At 42.8% G+C, this 23565-nt stretch overlaps 1 protein-coding gene across 10 annotated transcripts in view; it reads left to right on the top strand.

Moving 5' to 3' along the window:
• The window catches only part of IKZF1 (IKAROS family zinc finger 1), a 74071-nt gene that overhangs the window by 39702 nt on the left and 10804 nt on the right, over positions 1 to 23565 (top strand). For 5 of the 10 annotated variants that reach the window (XM_083409161.1, XM_083409162.1, XM_083409163.1 and 2 more), the window contains exons 4-5: positions 18467 to 18634; positions 20079 to 20204. The exons of 1 other annotated variant lie outside the window; for it this stretch is intronic. In XM_083409161.1, the coding sequence (XP_083265287.1) occupies positions 18467 to 18634; positions 20079 to 20204 (294 nt within the window). Of the gene's footprint in view, positions 1 to 8721; positions 8977 to 18466; positions 18635 to 20078; positions 20205 to 23565 lie in introns of all 10 variants that reach the window. 4 more of the 10 variants (XM_083409156.1, XM_083409158.1, XM_083409160.1 and 1 more) reach the window with 1 other exon arrangement.

Here is a 23565-nt window from a genome sequence, read left to right on the forward strand (position 1 = left end):
ACTGCAACCTAAGACTACTTACACACTGTTGCTATTTTGCGAGTGGGATATACTGACATATTTAGGTTGCACAAGTACAGTAGTGAATTTGGTGTTCTTGTGCAACAAACCCACAGAAGAGTTTCGTGCAGGAGGATTTTGTGCAAAGAAAACAGAGTACAAAAATCACATTGAAATAAATCCACAGCAGATACAGATGTGTGGACCTGGAGTTTCCAGTTCCCTGGTGTTTCCAGACCCAAGAAAAGGACTCAAGAGATGAGATAGACTCCCCAAATCATCAGCTGGAGTTACCTGCTTAGATATTTTCAGCTTGAACACTTACATTTCACTCATTGCCCCTGCACAATATTTAAGCCAACAGGAGCAAAGGAATATAGACACCTGAAGGCCCAAGAAGATGATTCCCTCCAAATCCCAAAACCCATCCTTCTTGCTGTAGGTCATTTCTACAGACCTGCAGGATTGATTGAAAACATAATGGTGCCTGACGTGCTTGGTCATGAGCAGATCCACTAGCCTAAGGGATTCTAGCCTGCTGCTTAAATCAGAGGGGTTTCCAGAGGGGATTTCCCCCCCTGCAACCCTTTCTAAAAGTGCAGTATTTCAAAGAGCTAAGGCTCTCTGAGCCAGCAGGCTCGCAAGGAAGCTCTGTCACTCCTTGTGGTAAGCTTAGGGTGCTCATTTGTGCATAATAATTTTGCTACCCATTGTGGATGCAAAGTGGACACCTGCGGAAAACAGCAGTAGAAAGTTCTGGGAAGTGGAGAGGTGTGGATCGGCCTTTCTCCCAGCCCTCAACTCCTTAGTGCAAGCCACCCACCCTGAGATCTGTGGGGGTTAGCATGGCGGGGATGAGGAAAGAAAGCAAATGCCCAGAACTGATGCATTTGTGGATTAAGCTAGAGAGGAACAGGAGCTGGAGGTTTCCTGTTAAGCCAGACAGGGGGAAGCTGTGATGTGCTGTTTCAGCTGAACTACCCCAGTTCCCTAGGGAACTCAGAGTTCTTCACCTTTCACCTCAGAGCAGCTTTTCTGGCTGCTTCACTCTGCAGTCTGCGGCCTTCTGGAAATATGCAGATTTGCAGCACTAATTTACATTGGAGATAAATCAGGATCCAGCTCAACAAAATGGTCAGACGTTAACTATCCATGGGAAAGCCCAAGTGCTGAATCTTTCTGACATCACTGCAAAGATGGGTTTCCTCTGCCCTCAGCTTTCTTCTTGAATTCCCGCAATGCTTCAATCCAGAGGAGTCGCTGGTTCAACCACAGCCTTCCTTCCCCAAGCTGAGACCGGGTGATAAAACCAAAGGAGGAGCATTGTGGGAGGCGCCACAGTTTGGTCAGCCAGCGCCATTGCATTTGATGGATCCATCTATTCCTGTAGATAAGGATGTGCAGAACTGACTGGGCTTACTTGTGGTTTCTAGTGCATTTATCATGAGAACCCTTAGAGCAGGGACAGGAAATATGTGGCCCACCTGAAGTTGGTCAGCTGCAGTGCGTATCACCCCTGATCACTGATACGCTTGCAGGAGCTAATAGGAATCTGATTCCAGCAATATTTGGTGAGCCACGAGTTCCCCATCAATTGGAACCATGTGGAAAACTGTGGCTCAGGAGAACTGATGTAGAATTAAGGAATGACAAGGTCTCTGAGTATATACTTGGCCTGGAGATTTGTTTTCAGTACTGAAAACAGAATTTTTTGTCCTTTTATGCAGAAATCAACTCATATCCCCCCATAATTTTTTTTTTGGGGGGGGAGATGTATTTTTGTTGTTATTGTTAAAGAACAGAGAAATCCTTGTTGCTCTACCGCATATCACCTAGAAATCTACTGATAAATCTCAGTCACATCTAAGCTACCAGATGCAAGCCTACTGACAGAACAAGGTTGGGATGGCTACAGTCATTGCATTGCAGAATCATAGAATTGTAGAGTTGGAAGGGACCCCAAGGGTCATCTAGTCCAACCCTCTGGAATCTAAGTGTCAGAACTAAAGCATCCGTGACACATGGTCATTTTCATGAATATAAGCCTTAGCAATTGTTTAAGCTTCTTGCCAGAATTGTGGGTTGTTGTTGTTTTAATGCACTTCACATTTTTCATTTGTGCAAATGTTATATCCATTTGTTTTGTGTGTTTCATCTAATGAAACTGTACCAATGATGAGAGTTTATCAACTTTACAGACTTTAAGGAGTTCCCAAGAGAACTCTGGGTATACAGTATGGGGGTGAGGTACCTCTAAGAGAATTCTTAGCACCCTTGCCAAAGGGCAATTCTCTAGAGCCTTTGGTAGATGGTGGGACAGTTAAACTGGTTCAAGTTCCATTGAATTGAATGGGAGCTACACAGGACCCTGACGCTGCTCTTGCCTAGCTCCTGCTCATTTCAGTGAGGCTCTTCACTGAGAACCTCCTGATGAGTTGTGACTATGTTTGCTTGCCTGCATTTTTTTCCAGAGGAATTCAAAATGCTTCCTCTGAAGTTATCATTAACTTACTTCAGAGAGTTAAGCTGCTGCAGGATTGAAATTGTAGCTATAGATCTGTTCAAAATAGTTAAATACAGCCAAATAAATAAAAGGCCTGTTTGCCACACGTTTGCCATTCTAATTCTGAGTATATATGGAGAAAGGAAACAGCAGCCTCTGGGCTGGGTGGAGCTCTCATTTCCCTGGTTGTTCAGCAGAAGATAACGTATCTGTGGTAGGCTTCTTTGCAGAAATCATTAATATCTACTTGGAGGAAACACTCCAGAGTCAGGGAAGGAATTAATGTACCAAACCGGTTGTCTAGATCTTTAATCGGTGAGAAAAATTCAGTATTTTCTGGAAAGATTAACCAGAATTTGCTGTTATCCCTCATAACAAACTCCTTGCCTATGCAGAGTCCCAGGCACTAGCAGTCTTGTGGCACATCTGCTTCACAGACTTAAACTGACTTAAGCTACAGTCCTGCATGCGCTTACCTGGGAACAAACACCATTTAACTCAATGTGACTTTCTTCTGAATATACGTGTGTAGTTTTACACTTCTGTTGATAGTCATTAATTTCCCCCATGTTTTTCTGGGAAGTGTACTGCAGTTCTTTTCAGGGAGCAGAGGCGAGGATGGGATGAGCTAGGGCTCTCTAGCAGACCATTTTCAGCACTCATGCCAAACTGCAGCTCCCACAATTTGGGTGTGTGTGACAGTTAAGCTAGCATACAATTGATGTAAGTTCACAATGTAGATACACTCCCAGGCATTGGCCTAAGGGCAATTGTAGCCAATGTAGTGCCCTTTTGATCTTTTGGTCTACAGTTCCAAGTATCCCTGAGGATTGGCCATCCTGCCTGGGGCTGAGGAAGCTGGAATTCAACGGACGTATGAAGAACACCATATTGGCCACCCCTTCTCTAGTGTTTCCAGCTTATACCTCCAGCCAACTCGCTGGTTCTACCTATTGAGTGATGGTTATTACATGGGCTTGTGTACTGCATATGCATGCTGAAGACATAAATCCCTTTGCTTCAAAAACCGATCTGTATTGATACAGTTGCTGTCATTATAGTGCGGTATCAGAAAATAACACAGCAAATGCTATTAAAAGCGGTTGGGGTTTTTGTTTTGTTATTTTGCAACTGATCATTTCCAAGTGCAAGTCTTGGTCTGTGTCTAGACTGTCTCCCACCCTGAAATCTGAAATGGTGTTCCTGGTGCAACTGTATATTAGATGCCAGGGGTTTCTTAGATTCCCAGGGCTTACTTCTGTGCTGTAATTCCTTTCTGTATTGTATCTCTGTGGTCATGGCGCTTGTCTTTTTCTTGGAAGCAATGTCCTTTATGGTTCTTTGACATGTTGCTGACCGCCTTACAACCTAGCATCCTCTTTGCCTTCTTTATTGCAGCTGCATATAGGGCTGAAGTCTTTAGGGATTTTCACAGCATCATCCCCAAATCCTTTTCCCGTAAGTATACTGTGCATGCGTTTTCAGTGTATTACCAAGTTTCTCCATCTTGCACGTTATTTCTGTCACCCCTGTGTTTCCATTTGTCTGTGTTTTGCTGTACTTGAACAGCCTTGCATTTATTTCACTTCCTATTTTTCTTTCTGCAGCTTGCAAATCTTTTTTAGAGCTACAGATAGAATCATCTGTTTAGAGAGGGCACTTACGCGATGACTGGCTAGAAAGTCTCTTGGAATCATGTTGACAAGGTGGCTAAAGTCCAACACTCTCCCCCCGAAATGATTCTGAGAATTGAGTGCTTAATTCTGTGGTTTAACTGTGATCGGATTGGGCCCTAAATATCCAAACAAACGATTTTGTAGGTTAATCCATTGCTTTTTATTTTGCTGACAGATTTCTGCTGTTGTCATAATTGTCAACACTGATTTGGATTTTATAATAAATTGTTTAAATGTCAACTGGTCACCTCTGTTTGCTTGTTGACACTCTCGAAGAATTCAAAAACCCTTCCAGAAGCCATGATTTAGCATGATCTGGTTGGCATTCAGTTGAGTTTTCCTCGGAATAGACCTATTGAAAACTCAGCTGAATACCATCCTCTGCTTTTAACAATGCTTTCCCTTGGAATAGATGTTGAACCAAAAATTACATCACCAAGCTCTTCTTGGGCAGAAGAAATAATTGTATGCAGCCGACTGGCAACTTGTGCACAGTTAACTAGTGTGATTGTAGCTTTACACGCTTGGCAGCTGGCCAGCTGAAATCACACATGGAAGGCCGAGGGCACATAAAGAGCTTTTAAGCCCTCTGACTTCCTTAATGGGTTCTGGGAAGCTCTTTTTGGAACTCTGGGAGGTTCCCTCGAGATCTTGTGGGTGCCTCTTGGGGGGGGGGGGGGGCAAGGCCTGCTTGGCCTGCTGGCTTCGGAAAGGTGGGGGTGGTCATGCGGCAAGGTTGTTCTGACTAGACACAATTTTGTCTTTACATGCAATCCCCCGGAACATAACCCCCACTCTAGTTGTGAGCCAATTGTTGTTAACTTTAAGACCACCGCCTACTCAGGTCTCTGTATGTATACATACATACTCCAATGGAAGAGGTGCAAAATTCTAGCCTTGTCTTCCTTATGAGTAAAGAGATGAATGGTTCTCTAATTGAATACAGGCAGAGAAGTACATTAGCATTAATTTCAACCTGAGGGTGCTAAAGGCAAATAATAATAATACCAACAACAACAATACACTATTAATGAAATAAAAAATATTAGATAACACTGGAAGAATCCTGATAGTTCTTGCAAATGTTTTCAGATTGGGCAGGACAATGCTGGTTCTTCAGGAGGACTTACTGCTGAGTAGATGTGGTTAGGATTGTGCTGTATCTCTGCACCTGCCACATACATTAACTAGACAGTAGTTATTCACTGTGCTGAATAGTGGGACTATATTTGCAAAAGCTTGAGGCTGCAGTCCTAATCCCACTTACATGGGAGTAAGCCCCACTGAATTCAATGGAAGTTACCTCTGAGTAGTAGTTCTGTGTAGGATCCCAGCCTCTGTCCCAGGCTTGCTTTTGAGACTAAGGCTGCAATGTTATACCCACTCAGCTGCAAATAATAGGATTTACCTTTCTGTAGATAAGGTTAGGATGCAGGCAGATTGAGGCTTCCCCTACCCCATAGAGCCCCTGAGGGGTGAGCCAAACCTGCCTCTAGAGCCAATGTGGAAGGAAAATATGACAGCATTATTTATATAAAGACCTGCCACTGAAAAACCCAGAAACCGAACTGTAGTTGATTATGCAGAATGCAAAGAGCAACAAACTGGTTGAAAGCCCTTTATTTAATGAATACGCTTTGGACGGAAATGGACAAGGCATTACATCCCTGCTAAACATGCAGGAATCCTCTTGATTCTGGTGTTACCTTTCTTGATCTGCGATAACATGCCAGCTGATTTTGTGATTCTAAACAACTCCCAAGCATTTGGGAGACTTTCTTGACTTTTCCTTCCAGCTTCCTTTCCCCCAATCCCATCATTTTTGGGCAGTTTCCTATTTTGAAGTAAAATGTGACCATATTGGTTTTGGGGTTGTTGTTTTTTAGCCAAATGTATATTTACATATATATCGGATTTGATAGCACTATGGTTCGTGTTCACAAGTGGGAACCATTTGAGATTCAGACCAGGGTTGCTGCCTTTTCTGGTTGGTTCCATGAACAACTGTTCTAGGGCACATTTAGGGTACCTAGAAATTTTACTCCTTTGCTTTGACCAGAACAGTCTCTTTGAAGGTAATTGAAGTCTCCTGTTACGGCAGAATTTCCTCTTTTGGATGCCTCCTTGATTTCAAGGTCACCCTAAACATTTTGACCAGGCTCTTGGGACCTGCTGTCTTTGAAAAGGTCTGCCCTGTTACAAATTTCTAGCTTGATGTCCTCTTGGATGTACAGTGGTACCTTGGTTTGCAACTGTTTTGGATTACAACCATGTCAAACCCTGAAGTGTGTATCCCCTTTTTTGGATTACAACCAATTTGTTTTTGGGAGGCCCCATTGGTGAAAGTGCGCCTTGGGTTACAACCTGTTTTGGTTTACAACCGGACCTCCGGAACGGATTGTGGTTGTAAACCAAGGTATCACTGTACAAAGCAGAAACACCTCCAGTACACCCAGTACATGGAAAACGAGCATGTCAGGAAGCATAATGAGGAAGCTACCCTGGTCAGCAAAAGTTGAGAGGTGCCGAGTGCACAGAGCTGTTTGTGGCATGGGACCAGTAAACTGCTGGCCTTGTTGGCTTTGGTATGTGGAATAGCTTGGCGGTGGGGACACCATTCATAAGCATGCCTCAGTCCACTTCAACATCCATATGCCCTTTCATCTGGTATTTTCCATTCTGCTGCAACAGGTTTATATTGTACAAGTATTTATTCCAGTTTGTCACCTGCTTATGTAGAAACATATATTGTACAGTGATAGACAGGCACATCTCCATCATCAACAACAGATATTTACAAATTGGTTACCTTCCTGGTAGGCGTGCTGGCTTCCCCCACGATTGATGGGCTCACACCACATGTCGCAACATGCTGACGTGTCATCTGCATGCATTGCAGCTTGCACACATGACATGAATATGTGGCGTGGCATGCACATGTCGCCATGGGTTATTGAGGGGCCTGGGGCCCTCCTTGAAAATTGGAGGGCCCAAGGCCCCCTGCCACCCCCCAGCTGACACTGCTGCTTCCTTGTGTATTCCCTTTCAAAGTTACTCAGTTTCCAGGGGAGTCCCTTGATAGTCATTTGCAGCCAAACAACAAAGCATCTTGTGGCACCTTAAAGGCAAAATTAATGAAATGGCTAATGACCCATCCCAAAGCCATCTATGGCTGCAATTCTAACCGTGTCTACTCAGAAGTAAGTCCCTGAGTACTAACTTCTAAATTTAGTTGGGCTTACCCCTTGGTAAGTGAGGCTAGGATTGCAGCCTCACTGTCTTGATTTTGCAGTTCAGCCTAAACTTCACCCTGCCCTGTTACTCAGACATTGGGAAGGGCAGTTCAGGCTCCTGTTGATATTCTGTTCTTCCTGTCCCGGATTGTCTAATTTGTAGTCACACATTTTGTAGTCACACGATACCACTTACCTAAGTCCTTTTTGTTGTGCATCATTTTATTTGACCAGAGCAAATTTTATTCAGAAAATGGTTGTGTGTGTGCATCTGTTGAAGCATAATGCTGAAGCTATTATATGTTTTAAAACATGTCTGTAGTATACAAAGTTTAGTGTTTGGCAGCTTGAAATCTACAGATTTTAACTGAGATGCACAGATAAAGTCAACAGGTAACAAAAGAGACCACTTCTTTTCATGCAAAAAGAAGAACAATGGAACAAAATATTAATAATAAAAGCATTGGGTGTTTTTAAAATTCACATTAGGAAGTGATTAGGAAGGCTACAGTCATAATAATCCCACTAACCTTGGAGTGGGATCCACTTCCACGTAGGCTTGGCTAGGACTGCAGCCAACAACTTAGATGTGCACGGAATCAGCAGAGCACTTCAGGAAAAAGAACACCAATGAAGCCCCTGGGAGAAGAGCAGCAATTATGCATTGATGAATATGTGAATGATTGCTTTGCATTTTACATGTCTATTTACATATAATGCGCGCGTGTTTGTTTGTTTTTTAAAATGTAAGTTGAATCTGTGTCATGATGGGGCTAGAGGATAGAGGGAATGAAATCCACTTGGTAATCCACTTTCAACAGATTCTTCCAGCATCCCTAGCAAGAGCTTTCTTTCTTCAAAGTACAAATCCGTTCCCTTAAGCCAGGGCTGTACAACCTGTGGCCCATCAAGTTGGATTTAGCTCATCAGTCATGTGTACTGGTCTCTGGGGGGCATTTTGCTGCCCATCTGGCAACTGGTCCTGGTGTCCACACACCTTTCTAGAGAAGCAATACTGGCTGTTCCTTAAGGGGTCCCTGTGGCCCTGCTAATGCTAATATTGGGACTTAAAGCATAAGGATATGAAACTTTAAGGTATCCATGTAATCATAATTGTCTAATACTTCACATGTGCTTGAAATAATTATTTGCACACATAGAAATGTAAGTGCCATAGAAGTGTTTCATGAATCCTGCTGAGAAACGCTTTCCTTTGTGTGTTTACTGTTTTTTGCCACAATGTTTTTTGTTCCTTAAATTTATTTATTTTTAAAAGCACTGAGTGGCATCCCTCTATTATTTCTTTCAGCCAGTAATATTAAAATTGAGGCACAGAGTGATGAAGAGAATGGGCGTGCCTGTGAAATGAATGGGGAAGAATGTGCGGAGGATTTACGAGTGCTTGATGCCTCTGGAGAGAAAATGAATGGCTCACACGATGGCAGCAGAGCCATGTCAGGAGTTGGAGGCATTCGACTCCCTAACGGAAAGCTAAAGTGTGATGTCTGTGGGATAATTTGCATCGGTCCCAATGTTCTTATGGTTCACAAGAGGAGCCACACTGGTAAGGCCTAGAACAGTTCTTTCCCCCCATTTAGCCACACCAGTAGGAAGAGATTTATTTATGTGAGTCTGGGGAACTTATTCTTTCTTGCATGCTACATAGAACCTCTTGAGTAGTTATGGTTTCATCAAACACAAATGAGGGATCCCTCAAATTCAAATCAATTTGATGTCATTAAATCATAAGTCACAAATGTTCTCTTCCAGTAACAGAGAGAGAGATAAAAGAGACAGTTTCTACACATAAATTTCCTTGATGGATTGGGAACTGTGCATTTACGCATTCTCTCTCTCTCTCTCTCTCACACACACACACACACGGATGCTCATCTGTATCACAGTGTGCATTTCAACAAAAAAATTTTTTGTTGTGGTCTTCATTCACACTACATGGATGGAGGTGTGCCTTTCTATTTCACTCTGGATGAAACAGGCCACCTTAAACATCTAATCAGGCTTTGTGTGCAATAATGCACACACTTGTATCTAAAAGTTTAAAGGAGCTTGAAATTGACATTTGAAGTCCTAACTTTTATATGTGGGGTGACAAATATAGTTATTCTGCTAACAACTATTGAAAGTGATCCTAATGATGTTTATAAAAATGTCTGTTTTATATGCTCTGTTTCCATCACTCTTTTCAGGGATATCAGTTCCAAAATCACCCTAAAATTAACTGAAACGAAATACATTGTTTTGGACAAAATTTTCATAGATGGACACCTAATAAATGGATCAATGACCTCAGTGGTGTAGGACAGGGCACCAAATTTGCTATTGATATTTTCATATCTTCCTTTAGAATAAAAGTGATTATCATTTTTTATTATTTTTGTGAGCCCTGTAGCATGATCAATGTATGATACAGTTTACAATAGACTTGAGTTCCCTCCTGATTTTTATAAAGGGCTGACTTTATTAAAAGGTTTTACTGTTAATTGCGATGTCCTAAATAATCTATGTACGTATCTCAATTTAGGCATATTGTGTAAACTGATGTTCTGAACAATTAGGTCATGATCCGGTTACACCATGGGCATGGGGCCTGCACTGTGAATGGATCATGCCCAGATTAATTTGTTGCCATTTGGTAAAAAGAGAATTGATTGTGTATGCAGGCAAGTTCATACTGTTCTGTTATGGGTTGTAAAAACTCTTACTGGTTTTTACAAGAGCTTCATGGTGTAATTCGAAAAACAAAGTAAAAAAGAAGAGAAGAATCGTGCCTGAGGCACAGTCTAAAATACTGTGGATTTTGAATTTGCTTGGATTGCGCCCCTTGTTCTTAAGAAATAATTTGTGTTAACATGTGGAGGGGGCTTGCTTTTCTGTGCAAACAGCATAATTAAGCAGATAATGAAGGAGATAACTTTTCAAAATAAATATATATAAAAAGGAATATAGAGAAGATTTTGTATATCGAGCATCAATAGAATACTTTATCTAAAATTAGCATGTTTTCCATCATAAAAATACTTATATCAGAAAGCAAACTCAAGACAGAATGTGAAATATCAAAAACAATAGGATACTTTGGAAATGAATATTACTTCTGACAAAATGCAGAAGGAACTAGCAGAACATTTAAATCAACTGAGTGATAAATTAGCTAAGCATAAGAACATAAGAGAGTCTTGCATCCTGTTACGACTGTTCTAGCCAGGTGCCTGTGGGAATCCTGCAAGCAGGTGCAATTATTAAACAAATTAACTGTAAGTTGAAGAACTGGAGAATAAATCCTGAAGAGACAGAAATGTAATATTGACCTTGTTCACATGCAGTGTTAAGCTGTGGTTTGTTTTAACCATGGTTTGTTGAACAAACCATGAGTAGTCCCACAGATGCCAAACACGCTGTGCTCCCCCCCACAAGCATGCCTTGTCCCCCCCCCACCCCGTCTTCTCTGCCCCCTGGTTTATCTTGAACACCTTCATGGTGTGCTAGTGCTCTCCTTCCATTGGCCAGCTGCACAAACAGGGCAGGGAGATCTCCTTGGAGGTTTTCGGCCACATTTAGCAACAACTGTGCACAATTCTCTTCCCTCTTCACAGGAATAGCCAATGTTTCCTCAATACAATACAATCCTTTACCCTTTTCTTTCATCCTCATGGAGTGAAAGCATTTCTCTCTCTACAGGACTCAAGGCAGCAAATCCAACTTTCCTTTGCCCCTTTTTAGCTGAAGTGGATTGCTGGCCAAATGTGTGACTTTGTAGAGCAAAAAAGAACAGGAGGATAGATTTCCAATAAACAGTCATAGAATCGTAGAGGTGGAAGGGGCCCAATGGTTATCTAGGGCAACCCCTGCAATGCAGGACTCTCAGCTGAAGCATCTCCACCACTGGTAGCCAAAGAGCAAGAAGCAACATAACAGTGTATTTTCCCCTCACAAACCTCCCTACCCCATCCCACAGGGCAAGTTGTTCCATGCCGTTCCCTAATAAGCCACCTCACTGACAGCAACTGAAGTAATTTCAATGCACAGTTAGGGCTCATCCTCAGAATTCACACTTCTCCTACGATGCAAAGTGCAAGATCTGGGGATGAGGATGAGTTTGCGCTCTTGGACTAGGCTGTTTTGGGGGACGTCTGTGCAGCAGGAGAAGTCAGCCTCAGAAGCTGAGGCGGAACCAGCCATAAGCCCACACCAGAAGGAGAAGTGCCAGACTTCAGGGAAAGAGAAGTCAAGGTCTTCTCATGAGTAGGGTCCTCGTGAGGTGGAATTCAACTGGATTCTGGGTGTGGTTCTAGCAACTCTAGCTCAGTGCTAGGCTGGAGGCCTGTCTACCATCACTGTGTCTTGAGCCTGGCCTGGAATCAGACCACCCCAGGATTTGTCACTTGCTTGAGCCCATGCTCGATCCTCTGCTTGCCTGGCATCAGAGGCACCAAGTTGTGCTAAAGATGGGAGGGGGCAAGATGCGCACGTGGCGTTGGGAGCATCCAAGGGATGGAGCCAAATGCAGCAGCAGCAGCAGCAGCAGCAGCAGCAGCAGCACGGGTTCAATGGCTCCTCCTCTCTTGCACTTGGCCACCTCCTCCTCCTGCCACCATCACCAGCCCAGGGCTGCTTTGCCCGTCTTTCCCTTACACGATAGGAGGAGAAAAGGTTGCCGGCTCCATGCTCCACCTCCTCCACCCCAAGAGAAGATACCCCACAGTTGCTGTGCCTCTGCTTTGTTTGTTCTGAACATTGGAAGGGGAGCCTAGCCCCTCTGTGTTGGTGCCTGTGCCTGGCATTGGCCCTTGGACTGGCTTTGGATGGTGGTGCTGCTATCTAGACCTGGGACCCAGCTGGGGGAGGGCAAATACTTGAAGAGAGGACTCTCTTCATGGGCTTTGAAATTTTGAGGTCGCTGCATCAGCCAAGTGGCTTTCAATGTCATTTGGGAAATGTGGAGATGTATAGACAAGGCTCCAAGTTAAGGAAAGGAAAACATCTGAAGGATTTGTGGATTTGTGGACTGGCACTTCTCATATAAGTTGCTCATACAAAAAACTTAGTACCAATGTGTGGTGAAAAGGCAAAAATGCTTGGACACATCTATCTGATTTGTTTTGGCTTTATTATTTCTAGAAACAGAAACGTAAACTGGGGAGAGGTTCTTCCAGCATTCTTGTAGCTCTGGGCATGTCTTACCTTCCTGATATCTACAGTTTCTCCTCTTGCACCTGGAACTCTGTGTGAGAAAAGACATTGCTAGTACTATTTGTAAGGTTTTGTGTTTATTATGCTAAGATATCCCACAGTTGCTGTGCCTCTGCTTTGTTGTTCTTGGAATAAAATTTGAAGAAGAAAGAGCAGAAAGGAAAAGCTAGCATTTTCCAAAGGACAGCAATTCACTCCATGTTGCTTGTAACTGATTTGGAGCCTTCTGAAATAAATAATTTTTATAGTCTGGTGTCCAAAAAACCTGACTTTTGAATCACAGCTCTGACTTCACCCATTGGCTAAAAACACTTAATGGTGGGAGCAACCAGACTGGGTCATCTCACAGAAATGTTCAGGTTGCTGGCATATTTTGCTTTATAACATTTATGGAGGACTGGAGAAATGAAATGACAGCACTGAATATGTACATGTTGCTGACATGTGCCCTAGTGCAATTGCTCCATTTACACCATTATAATATGACAACGGGGAGGTAACAGAAAGCAAACACAACTCCTCCCTCAGCTTTTGTGCAGCCCTGTTAAAACTAGAAGTAAAAAGGGATGCTCTATTATTGGCATGTAGTATGTGCCTGATGAACACGTGAGGCTTGCAAAACCCGTTAATTTGAGTAAATCCTGTATATCGCATTCCCTTAAATAAATATTTGATAAATGAATACACCTCTTGCATGGCAAGTGCCAAATGTGATGAATGAGTGACCCTGGTTAAAAGGCATAATTACATTTAATAGACACACCTGCCAAGTGAAGATATGCAAAATAAGTACCTGATATTTTTCATTAAAAGTGAGGTCTTAAATGTAAGTGGACTGGTCTTATACTCCCCCTGCTTTGCTATTTGTAGCGCAGAATACAAACCATAGCGCAATGCAGGCAGGGTCTTCCACCAGAGTTCCCATACATTGTAGGTATCCTATTGTTTGTTAAAGTGGGCGTCTCAGATCTGTTCTAGGCTAGCCACTGGGCAGTCAGAATTGTGCTGAATATTTATTTAACAAAATGCACTTGTTTGTAAGAAAACCTCTAAGCAATTGACAGTGAATCCTGCTCTGCTTAGCTGAATGGCAGGCCACGTAGGCTCTTCGTAAATGACTTCCCACCACTTAACATGTCAAATAGTGGCCTGACCATTTCTAAGCTGCAGGGCATGTACTTGAAATTGCCCTCGCATTAAGATTTTGCGATAATACGTACGTTTGTTTATTGAAATGCTGGATAGGGTCACCAGGCTACTATCAGGATGCGTTGTGTTTCCCTTTGAAAACTGATGCTGTGATTGTTTCATTCTTGTTCACGCTTAGTGCCATCAGGGGTGGGGAATCTACAATATGTTGTTGTTGTTGTTGTTGTTGTTGTTGTTGTTGTTAATATACCGACCTACACCCAGAGGTCTCAGGGTGGATCTTAGCCACTGGTGGGCCCAATTTGACTTTCATCTGAATATTAGGAGCTCTGCTCTCCTCTCTATTTTGCTCCTCCCCGTAAAATCCTGAAATGGCTCCTGAGTGGAGCACACAATTGGGGTGACTATTCAGCCCAGTTGCCGGTGAAGCAGAAGCTGGGAGAACTCTAAGCAGACCTCCCTCTTCCCTTCTTCCTGAGGCTCCACAGCCTGCTTCCTTGTATCCTCATTCTCATAAAATTAGCTAGCCATATGAACATATGTATGAGATTTACTTGCATTATCATTTGATTAATTTTCTATGCAGCCCTTGCACCCAAAGGAGCCCAGGGCAGCAAACAGTTATGCAGCACAACAATACAAGTGAAGAAATGAATGAATAAAACATTTACAAATATGAAGAGCAGCTAAAAAAATTATTTAGCTTCCCCTTCTAATATGTAGGAATAGGTGCCAGTCATATGGGCGGGGTACAACAACAACAATAATTACTATTATTACAGAATTTTGTATCGCATCATTTTGCAGCTGTGATAATATACGAGATCATTTCGCAATGACACATTGATAATTTTTGTGTGTAAGCTAACATGAACAGCAGATAGTCCAATTCTAATTTTATCAGACTGATAATTCATATTACATCTCCTATCTGTTTCTAATAATGATAATAATGATAATGATAATAATAATAATAATAATAATAATAATAATAAATTTTTATTTATACCCCTAGTATAACATAGCAAATTTGCATGTTCTCTGCATATCAAAATAGCTTCAACATTCATCTGACATTTCCAATACTTGCTATCTAATGCACTATATAACTTATGAAAATGTTCAGGAGTAATGTATCAACTGGAAATTACTGTAAAACAAGTCTCCCAAATTTAAGCACCTAATTAAAGGTTAGTACCAGAATCTTAGCTATGTTCTCATGGCAAATGTTATCAATTACACTGTATCTTTTCCGCAATTTAAAATATAGTTTTAAAATTGTTCTTTATAATAAACAATTTGCAATATTTTATACAATTTAGCCTGACACATGCATCTTTTCCAAAGCAATTCACTTTTGGTATACTCATTTTCTTGAAGTATTAATGAAACTAAATATTTCTAGTCAAAAGTGATGAGTATCCACTGGAAGTTCAAAATATGACCGGAAGTAATTGCAATGAAACAGATTTTTGTGTCTATGTTGTTACAGCAGCGTCAAAGTCATAAGTTTATGCTAAAAGGTATTTAGGGAGGCTAATGCTCTGCATATAAGTATCCCACAACTTTGCTCTAGTTTGCTTCCAAATTTGAATGTTTCTAGTCCTTCAAAGAAAAAGGGTCGTTCAACGTTGTCAAAGGCTTTCTCCACATCTAGGAACATAAATATTGACGCTAAGCTTCTTAGACGCTAAGCTTCTTCTTAGCCTATGGATTTTTAGAGTTGGAAGGGACCCTGAGGATCATCTAGTCCAACCCTCTGCAATGCACATTTCTAAGGTTCTTCACTCCCCATCTCTTGAATCCCCCCCCCTAAAGTGAAAAATACGCTGCACAGAATTTTACTTATTGCATTTCTACTTCAAATTGACTTCAAGGAGCTCAAGATGGTATTTTCTACCTCCCCATTTTATCCTCACAACAATCCTGTGAGATCGGTTCCCAGCTCACTCAGTGAGCTTCATGGCTGATTGGGGTCTTGAACCCTGGTCTCTCTGGTCCTAGTCCAACACTTCAACCATACAGGCCTTTCAGGTATCTGGGTCCTTTTCATGTATCTTTTAATTGCATACTGAATTCCTCCCTATTAAGTGAAGACACTTACCTGTGGCTATAGGGGGCCACCTGCTCCCCTTTCGCTGGCAGCTCTGCAGCTTTTGCAGAACTGAGTCCTACCAGAATGCTGAGGGAGACAGAAACACCTGTGGAAACTGCAGAATATTTAGTAAACACTGTAACAGTATAACAGAGTTGCTCCTTTGGGGTTGCAATGAGGATGAGGGTGCCAGTCCCTTTCTGTTTGTTTCAATTTGTGTTTATGGGAGTGTTGTGGTGGCATGTGATGGATGGGCACTCCTTGCTGAGAGGGAGGAGTTCTGCAGGGAGGGGTGGTGTGACCTCCAACCTATTCTCTGGTGAGAACGTACGTTAGGGGCGAACAACCTAGGTGGGAGTGGGTTGCTCTCCTAAGATGCAGTTATGTGATGGGTGGGAGTTCTCTCTGAGTGTGGGAGTCTGCCCCTGGGGCATGGAGGTGTTTGTGCTGCTGTCCAAGGTGCTGTCCAAGGCTTGGAATGGGTGAGAGGCAATAAGCGGAAATGGAATCCCAGCCAGATGGAATCCTTGTGGGTGAGTGGTCCCAGGGGCCAGGAAATTAACCAGTTGTCTGTTCTGGATGGGGATGCCCTCCCTCTGCAAGAGCAGGTGTGTAGCGTGAGGGTACTCCTGGACTTCATGTTGTCCTATTCCACGTCTGTGAGTGCCTTTTACCAGCTTTGCTAGCTCCCACCATTCCTGGGCAGGGATAGCTTGGCAACAGCCGTCCACACATTGGCAACATCAAGGCTTGATTACTGTAATGTGTTTTATATGGGGCTGCCTTTGTATTGTTCCAGAAGCTACACTTAGTGTAAAAATCTGCTGCACAGTTTATCTCTGCAGCAACATATAAACTACATGATATTTATGTTGAATGCATTGCACTGGCTACCAATTCAAGGTTTTACTTCTGGTGTATAAAGTTCTATATGGCTGTCTATCAGCTTGTCTGAGAAGCGCTCTCTCCTATGACACCCACACTGTCAACTTAGATCTGTAGATGGAGAACTTGATAGTGTCACATGACACTGTCACAAAACAATGCTGGGGACTCCAGCACATGCTTTTAGAGTTGTGGTACCAGGTCTCTGGAATTCTTAGAAACGAAGCTGGTGTCAAACTTCATTATGTTTTAGATGTTTGTTAAAAACTGTTCCCCAAACTATTCCAAAATTAGTCTGTTTTATTGCTAGTTTTTGTTTTAATGCTGTTTTATGATATGTATTATGTTTTACATTCTATTTCTGTACACTGCTTAGATGCTGTCTGAGTGTGGTGTGGTTTTTAAATTCCTGAAATAAAGAAATAAGTGTTGTAAATGTAACTAGTGTTAAAATTAATTAAAACTTTAGTTGACTAATTAACCAATAAAAATGATTAATCACAGAGGTAAAAAATCAATTGGCCTATACCGAGAGGTAAGGGTACACTTTGTTGTTTTTTGGATTTTGCTTTGTTTTGGTGTGTTACTGTAATATGGAAAGAAAAAATGATAATAAGAATGGTCTTTCCTTCCCAAAATGCTTGGTAACTTTAGTTTATTGTCAGTGTTTCCTGGCTTACATGGGTATTTTAACAAATATTGAGTTCCTGGTAAAATGTACATTTATTGAAATCTAATTAAACTATTTAAAAGGCAAATGCTTAATCAACTTAAAAATATTTAGTTGACTAGCAGTGCTTGTGGAACTCAGTGAAGTAACCCAAAGAGCCCACCTTCTTCAAAAGGCAATCTTGCAATAAAACAATCGCATTTATAAATCTTAGTATCCCCAATCAAACTGGATAATGTGTGCTAATTTGCCCCAGTTGCGCTGGACTACTCTTCTAAAACAGAAGAAACACAAAGACACATTAGCAGAAAACCTGAGTTGTCAGGATCCGGCCTCCAAGGAGGGTCAGGACCTCTGAATGGAAGACGCAGCTTCCTTTGCTATGTCTTAACTTCTCTTTTCTACCCCCCCCCCCCGAAATGCTTTTCTCTGTCTCTTTCCTGATTTGGCTGCTTAGGGACAGCCAGGTAATGGAGAAGAAATTGAAAGGGAAAATACAGGGAAAATGTAAATGAAAAGAAGTTATTATAACTGTTATAATGAAGTGCCTTTCATTTAAATATAAGAATGTAACGCTGAAATGAACTTGTGATCCTGAAATGCATTTTTAATGAGTTTCCTTTTTATTTTGCTGCTTCAGTGGCATATTTTAAAGACCCTTTGAAAAAAGCCACATTAAAAAACCCCACCAAATGCCACAACATGCAAAATTGGATATTGGTTTATTCCAAAACTGCTGATCAGGAAGAGTGGCTCTTCAACACAAAATGTTGCAGTCACTTTATTTAAATGAGTTTGAATTTGCATTGTGATGTGCCATTCTGATTTAGAAAAAAAAATTAGATTTTCAGATCAAATTGACCCAGCCAGTGAAGCGTTAAGGAACTGGCAGGTTTAGTCTGAAAGGCTCATGTTATATCAAACCTGCAGCCGGTGGAAGTCATAGAGCACCAGTTGGAAAACAACTTTCTCACTGAAATCTTCCTCCTGTAACAATGTAAGAGTTTTGTTCTCACATATTTTTCCCTCTCATTCTCCCTGTAGGCGAACGCCCCTTCCATTGTAATCAGTGCGGGGCATCCTTTACTCAAAAAGGAAACCTTCTCCGTCACATAAAGTTACACTCTGGTGAAAAGCCGTTCAAGTGCCACTTGTGTAACTATGCTTGTCGTCGGAGAGATGCTCTTACGGGCCACCTGAGGACCCATTCTGGTAGGTGTCCACCTTAGAAATTCTGGAAACAATGTGCTTGCTGCCTGCCCAGGCCAGAGGTCAAGGGGTGCATCTGCAACTGGTTCAGGATAAAATATCTTTCACTTCATGTTTTCTCTGCTCTTGCCTTGAAATCAAAGGCCTGCTGGCAGGCAGATGTCAGATAGATAGATAGATAGATAGATAGATAGATAGATAGATGTCTGTGCTTGTCAGTTTGCCTCCCACAGCTTGACCCATTAAGCCAAGTGCAGCCCACCACCATGTAAGCTGGACTCCTTGAGGGTCCTTCCATTCTTGCCGCCTGCTTGGGACTTTAAGAACTGGGAAACTGCCGAGTCCTTGGCAGGCCATAATACACAGCTGTGGGCTGTGTTCTGTTTGGTGGATCACAAATTGCACAGGTCTGGCAATTTTAGGGCCAACAGTTCATCGGAATTATGCATAAGAATGAAGCAATTCAAGCACCGGTCTTTGCACTCACAATGTAAGTAGCACAGGGCAAACAAAAATAAATAAATGCTGAGTTTCAAAGGCAGGTTTAGAAGAAGGAAAACTACCCTTCCTCATGTGTTGCATGAAGAACTTGAACTTGACTGAATGTAAGCACTAAAGTGAATTCTTCTACTGTTCCTGCTATGAACCTGAGGCTCTCCAAATACACCTTCCCAAACAGTGGCGTAGCGTGGATTGTCAGCACCCGGGGCAAGGCAAGTAATTTGCACCCCCTAACCCGTGGATTTGCGCCCCCTAACCCTAACCCTCAGATGTTGCGCCCGGTGTGGCCAGCCCCCCCTGCACCCCCCACGCTATGCCACTGTTCCCAAAGAATGTGTTAGGCTCAAGACAAAAGTGGAGGAGAACTGGAATCTGTGTTTGGAAATAGCAACGGTGTCCTACAACTTTACTACCCTGCTTCACCGACAGTGGGTTTGAGTGCTGGCATTTACAATATTTCTGCGACAAAACTACACAAACCTCCCATCTTCAGTATATGAAAAGCAAAATGACTGCTTCCAAACAATTTAAAGAATCAGCTGGGTGCAGCAGGACATCAAAAATGCATTTACCAGTAGATTTGTACTGAACACATACTTTGAATCAGGATTTGAACAAGTTCTAATTTGTCAGATTTAGGTCCCTTCTTATTAGTGTTCCACCCTTACTGGAAACTTCTACAAGAGAAGGTGGTAATTAAAGCTTGCAATCCTATCCCACTTATCTGGGACTAAGCCCCATTGAATTCAATAGTACTTACTTCTGGGTAGAAATAGTTTCCTGGTGACATTATGCACCTAGAATACAAAAAGAGTTGCTTGTTTCTTGTTTCTGAGTGGGTCACTGATTCTAGATGTTTGGATCTGCTTGATGCAGTTATTTGACTCTGTTATTATCAGGATTATTTAATTTAGCTTCTATAGTAAATTCCGTTTTTCCCCTACAGTTGGCAAGCCCCACAAATGTGGATACTGTGGTCGCAGCTACAAACAGCGCAGCTCTTTGGAAGAACATAAAGAGCGTTGCCACAACTATTTGCAAACCATGAACCTCTCAGGCGGCCTCTACCCAGGTAAGAGTACTTAGCAGAAAGGCAAAACTAAGGCCTTGACTGTAATCCGTTCCACTGCCGGAGCATTGCAAGCAGCATAGCCCCCCTTCATGAGCCGCCCAAGCAGTCTCTCCCGGGGCACAGGTACATTAAGGGTCACCAAGGGCAGCAGCGGCACAGATACATGCGGCCGGGGGCTTTTCAGTGTTGCAGAGAATGCTGGGATACAATCTTTATTGTGTGGTGGGGAAGTACTCTTCCTTTCCCACGGGAGCAGGTGGAGAAGCCCCTTTGTCCTCCTCTCTGACTAGCCATTCAGGCACGGGATTCCTGCTCGGCTTTTGCACTCCTCTGCCTTTTACCACCAGCCCCCCTGGATGCCCCTAGACCATCTTTGCCTTCCTTTCTCTTGCTGTGCCTTTTTGTTTGCATATCCCAGTGGGAATACAGGCATTCCCCTTCCATGAGCCCACCAGCAGGGATGTCAGCAGGAATTCCTGAGCCGCAGACACTGTACGACGTGGATTGGGGCCCCAGCAGTTGGTTGGCAAGAGCCAGGGCCTGCTTCACTTCTCTGGGGGCCCTTGGTCACAGGGTATCCACATCACAGGTCTCACATGTAGAGAAATGCAGCTTTCATATATGTGATCCATATGAACAGACAGAGCACTATACTTCAGCATGGAAACCCCCATAAAAAGTTCAGTTGATACAAGGAACCATCTTGGGTATGTAGTGCAGAATAAACACACCACACTTGTGAAGATGCAGTGCTATTAACAAGGAGTTTGGGATGAAAGGTTGCCAAGGGGTCTTTCTGAGGATGGAGTGGTATTGTAAGGCAGTGCAACCGACCTGCCCCACAGACCTGCTTGGAAGGAAAAAATGAGCAGGGGGAGAACCTGGACCTCTTTGCAGGAAATCATGGAATCACAGGATTGAAGAGCTGGAAGGGATCCTAAGGGTCAACTACTAGTCTCCCTGCAATGCAGGAATTGCAACTAAAGCATCCATCAGATGACCATCCAACATCTGTGTGACAGCCCTTGAGATATCTCCTCTCAGTCTCCTCTTTCCCAGGCTGAACATTCCCAACTCCCTCAACCTTTCCTCATCCGGCTTGGTTTCCGGACCCTGGATCGTCTTTGTCGCCCTCCTCTGCACACCTTCCAGCTTGTCTGCTGTGCAGAACTCAGGGGAAACCAGCCCCATAATCTGCCTGCTTGCTAGGGGTATATTTCCTGTCTCTGCTAAATTATGGATTTCAGGGATAGGCATATAGATGTGTTAGATGCTCAAGATTCACTGTGAGTTTTCCACAGAGTTTTGAGGAGGAATGACATTGTTCTGTTCCTACTCTTCCCCCCCTCTCCCTGCTCTATTTACAGTCCTGCTACTGTTACTGGATGCCATTGGATGTTTTGGGAAACAAAACAAAATATCATCGCCTGCTAAAAAACAACAACCCTGTTTAGACAAGCCTCACCTTTCTCAGCATCTGGGCAGGCTTGCCTAAACAGGGTTGTTTTTAGCAGGCGTCAAAAAGAGTACAATGAAAGACCTGCTTGATCTCAATAGGCAGGGAGTTCCCAAGTGCAGGTGCTGCCACTCTGAATGATCAAGTTCTTACCAAGGCAAAATGGGCATTACGTGGCACCTTTAACTGATCAAACTGCGCAAGAGGGCACATGCAGAGTAAGGCCATCTCACAGGTAAAACGCTCCCAAGTTGTTAAGGGCTTTATGTACTTAATACACTAATAGTATACAATGGCTTTATATACTAATATTAACATCTTGACCTTGCCCTGTAGCAAATGGGCAACCAGGGCCGCTCTCTGAGCACAGGTGTTCTATGCTGACAAGGCCTCAGCCCCGTCAGCAATGGTGCTGCAGCCTTGTGAAGGATGTCCCTGCAAGGAGGGGAGATCCACAGCAGGACATGCGCTGCAAGGAGGGAGAGGAGTACAATTCTCGCCTTCACTCTCCATTCCCATGCTTCTTGCAAAGCTTGTAAAAATCATTTTCTTTCCAAAAAAAAAAAAGTACTCTGTTTAGACTTATTTATTAATATAAAATAAGCAACATTGGCAATAATTATTTTAGAAAGGTTCACATTCTAAACATTCAAGTTAACGCAAAATATTTGTGCATTATGAAACCTCAGCTCTGAGGGAGAGGCTGGATTGCAGTGATCTCTGTGCTCCTCCATGGGGAAAGGGTCTGCATTGTTCCCCCTTCTGTATAAGAAATGAAAAACATGATATTAATATATGATGAATAGATTGTGAGAGATGAGATTAAAGAAAGCTTCTGTGCTCTGTAATATATGAGACTCTGACTCAGAAGCTCAGAGAACCCTTAGTCCCTTTAAAATGTATTTGCTTACGTATTTGTAAAGCTAACAGTACTACAAGCACTACAACCTTAAATGCTCCCATACATATAGGAAGTCTTGTAATGGAGAGTCAGGGAGACATGATAAGAAACAGAGCAATTAATGTTAATGGCTACCATCACTGCCTCAACAAAACAGAATTCAGTGGAATACACATTTGAGAAGGATAACTCCAAAACAAAATAATTGTCAGAAACCAGAGTCAGGTGTAGGTGAGCAATAAAAAACACTGGGGTCCGTGAAGTTAATTATTCAAAGAAACTAAAACAGAGCATGCCTAGTGGTTACAGCAACCCTTCCCAGTAGGTCTTGTTTCAATGACGGCCCTTCCTACTGCTCACTAACACTCCTCCCTCACAGCAGGAGGGGGAGACACCCTGGATTCTTCAGCAGCCTGCCTCCTCTTGGCCTCTTAACCCCCTTCTGCTTCTGCCTCTTGGTCTGAACTGCTCTCTGCCCCAGATTCTGCCGCTCACTAAGCCCTGTTTCCTCTTCAGCTTCCGACACCTCCCAGTCTGCTCCCTCTTCTCCCTCTGACCTCTCATTGTCGTCTCACCACCAATCCCCGGAGCCTTCTTCCCCAGGGGGTTCCCTTAGGGGTTCCCCAGATGTGGTCTCCCAACACTCCTCTGCATCCAACCAGCCTGTGACAATAGTATTAGTATCCAAAACATCATTAAATATTTCCTGGGTTCAAAAATACTGTCATTAAGAGTGTGTGTGTGTGTGTGTGTGTGTGTGTGTGTAAAATTGAAGATCACTAGTGCTCACCTCTTGCTCACCACATTGGCAAGCAGGCAGCCAGCTGCAGAGCTCACATTTGACTATTGCAAAGTTCTCCACCATCCCTTGTCATATCACAACCACCAACTGCAGGTGGTGAAAACGACAGCCTTGCTTGACTAATCTCTGGGTTCACAGAGTAGCTTAAAATAAAGTATCTTTCTTACTAATAAACTTTTGCTGCTTTGAAGAGGATGAGCCT

This window comes from Podarcis tiliguerta (genome assembly GCF_965153285.1).
Source record: "Podarcis tiliguerta genome assembly, chromosome: 13".
Taxonomy (NCBI): Eukaryota; Metazoa; Chordata; class Lepidosauria; order Squamata; family Lacertidae; genus Podarcis; species Podarcis tiliguerta.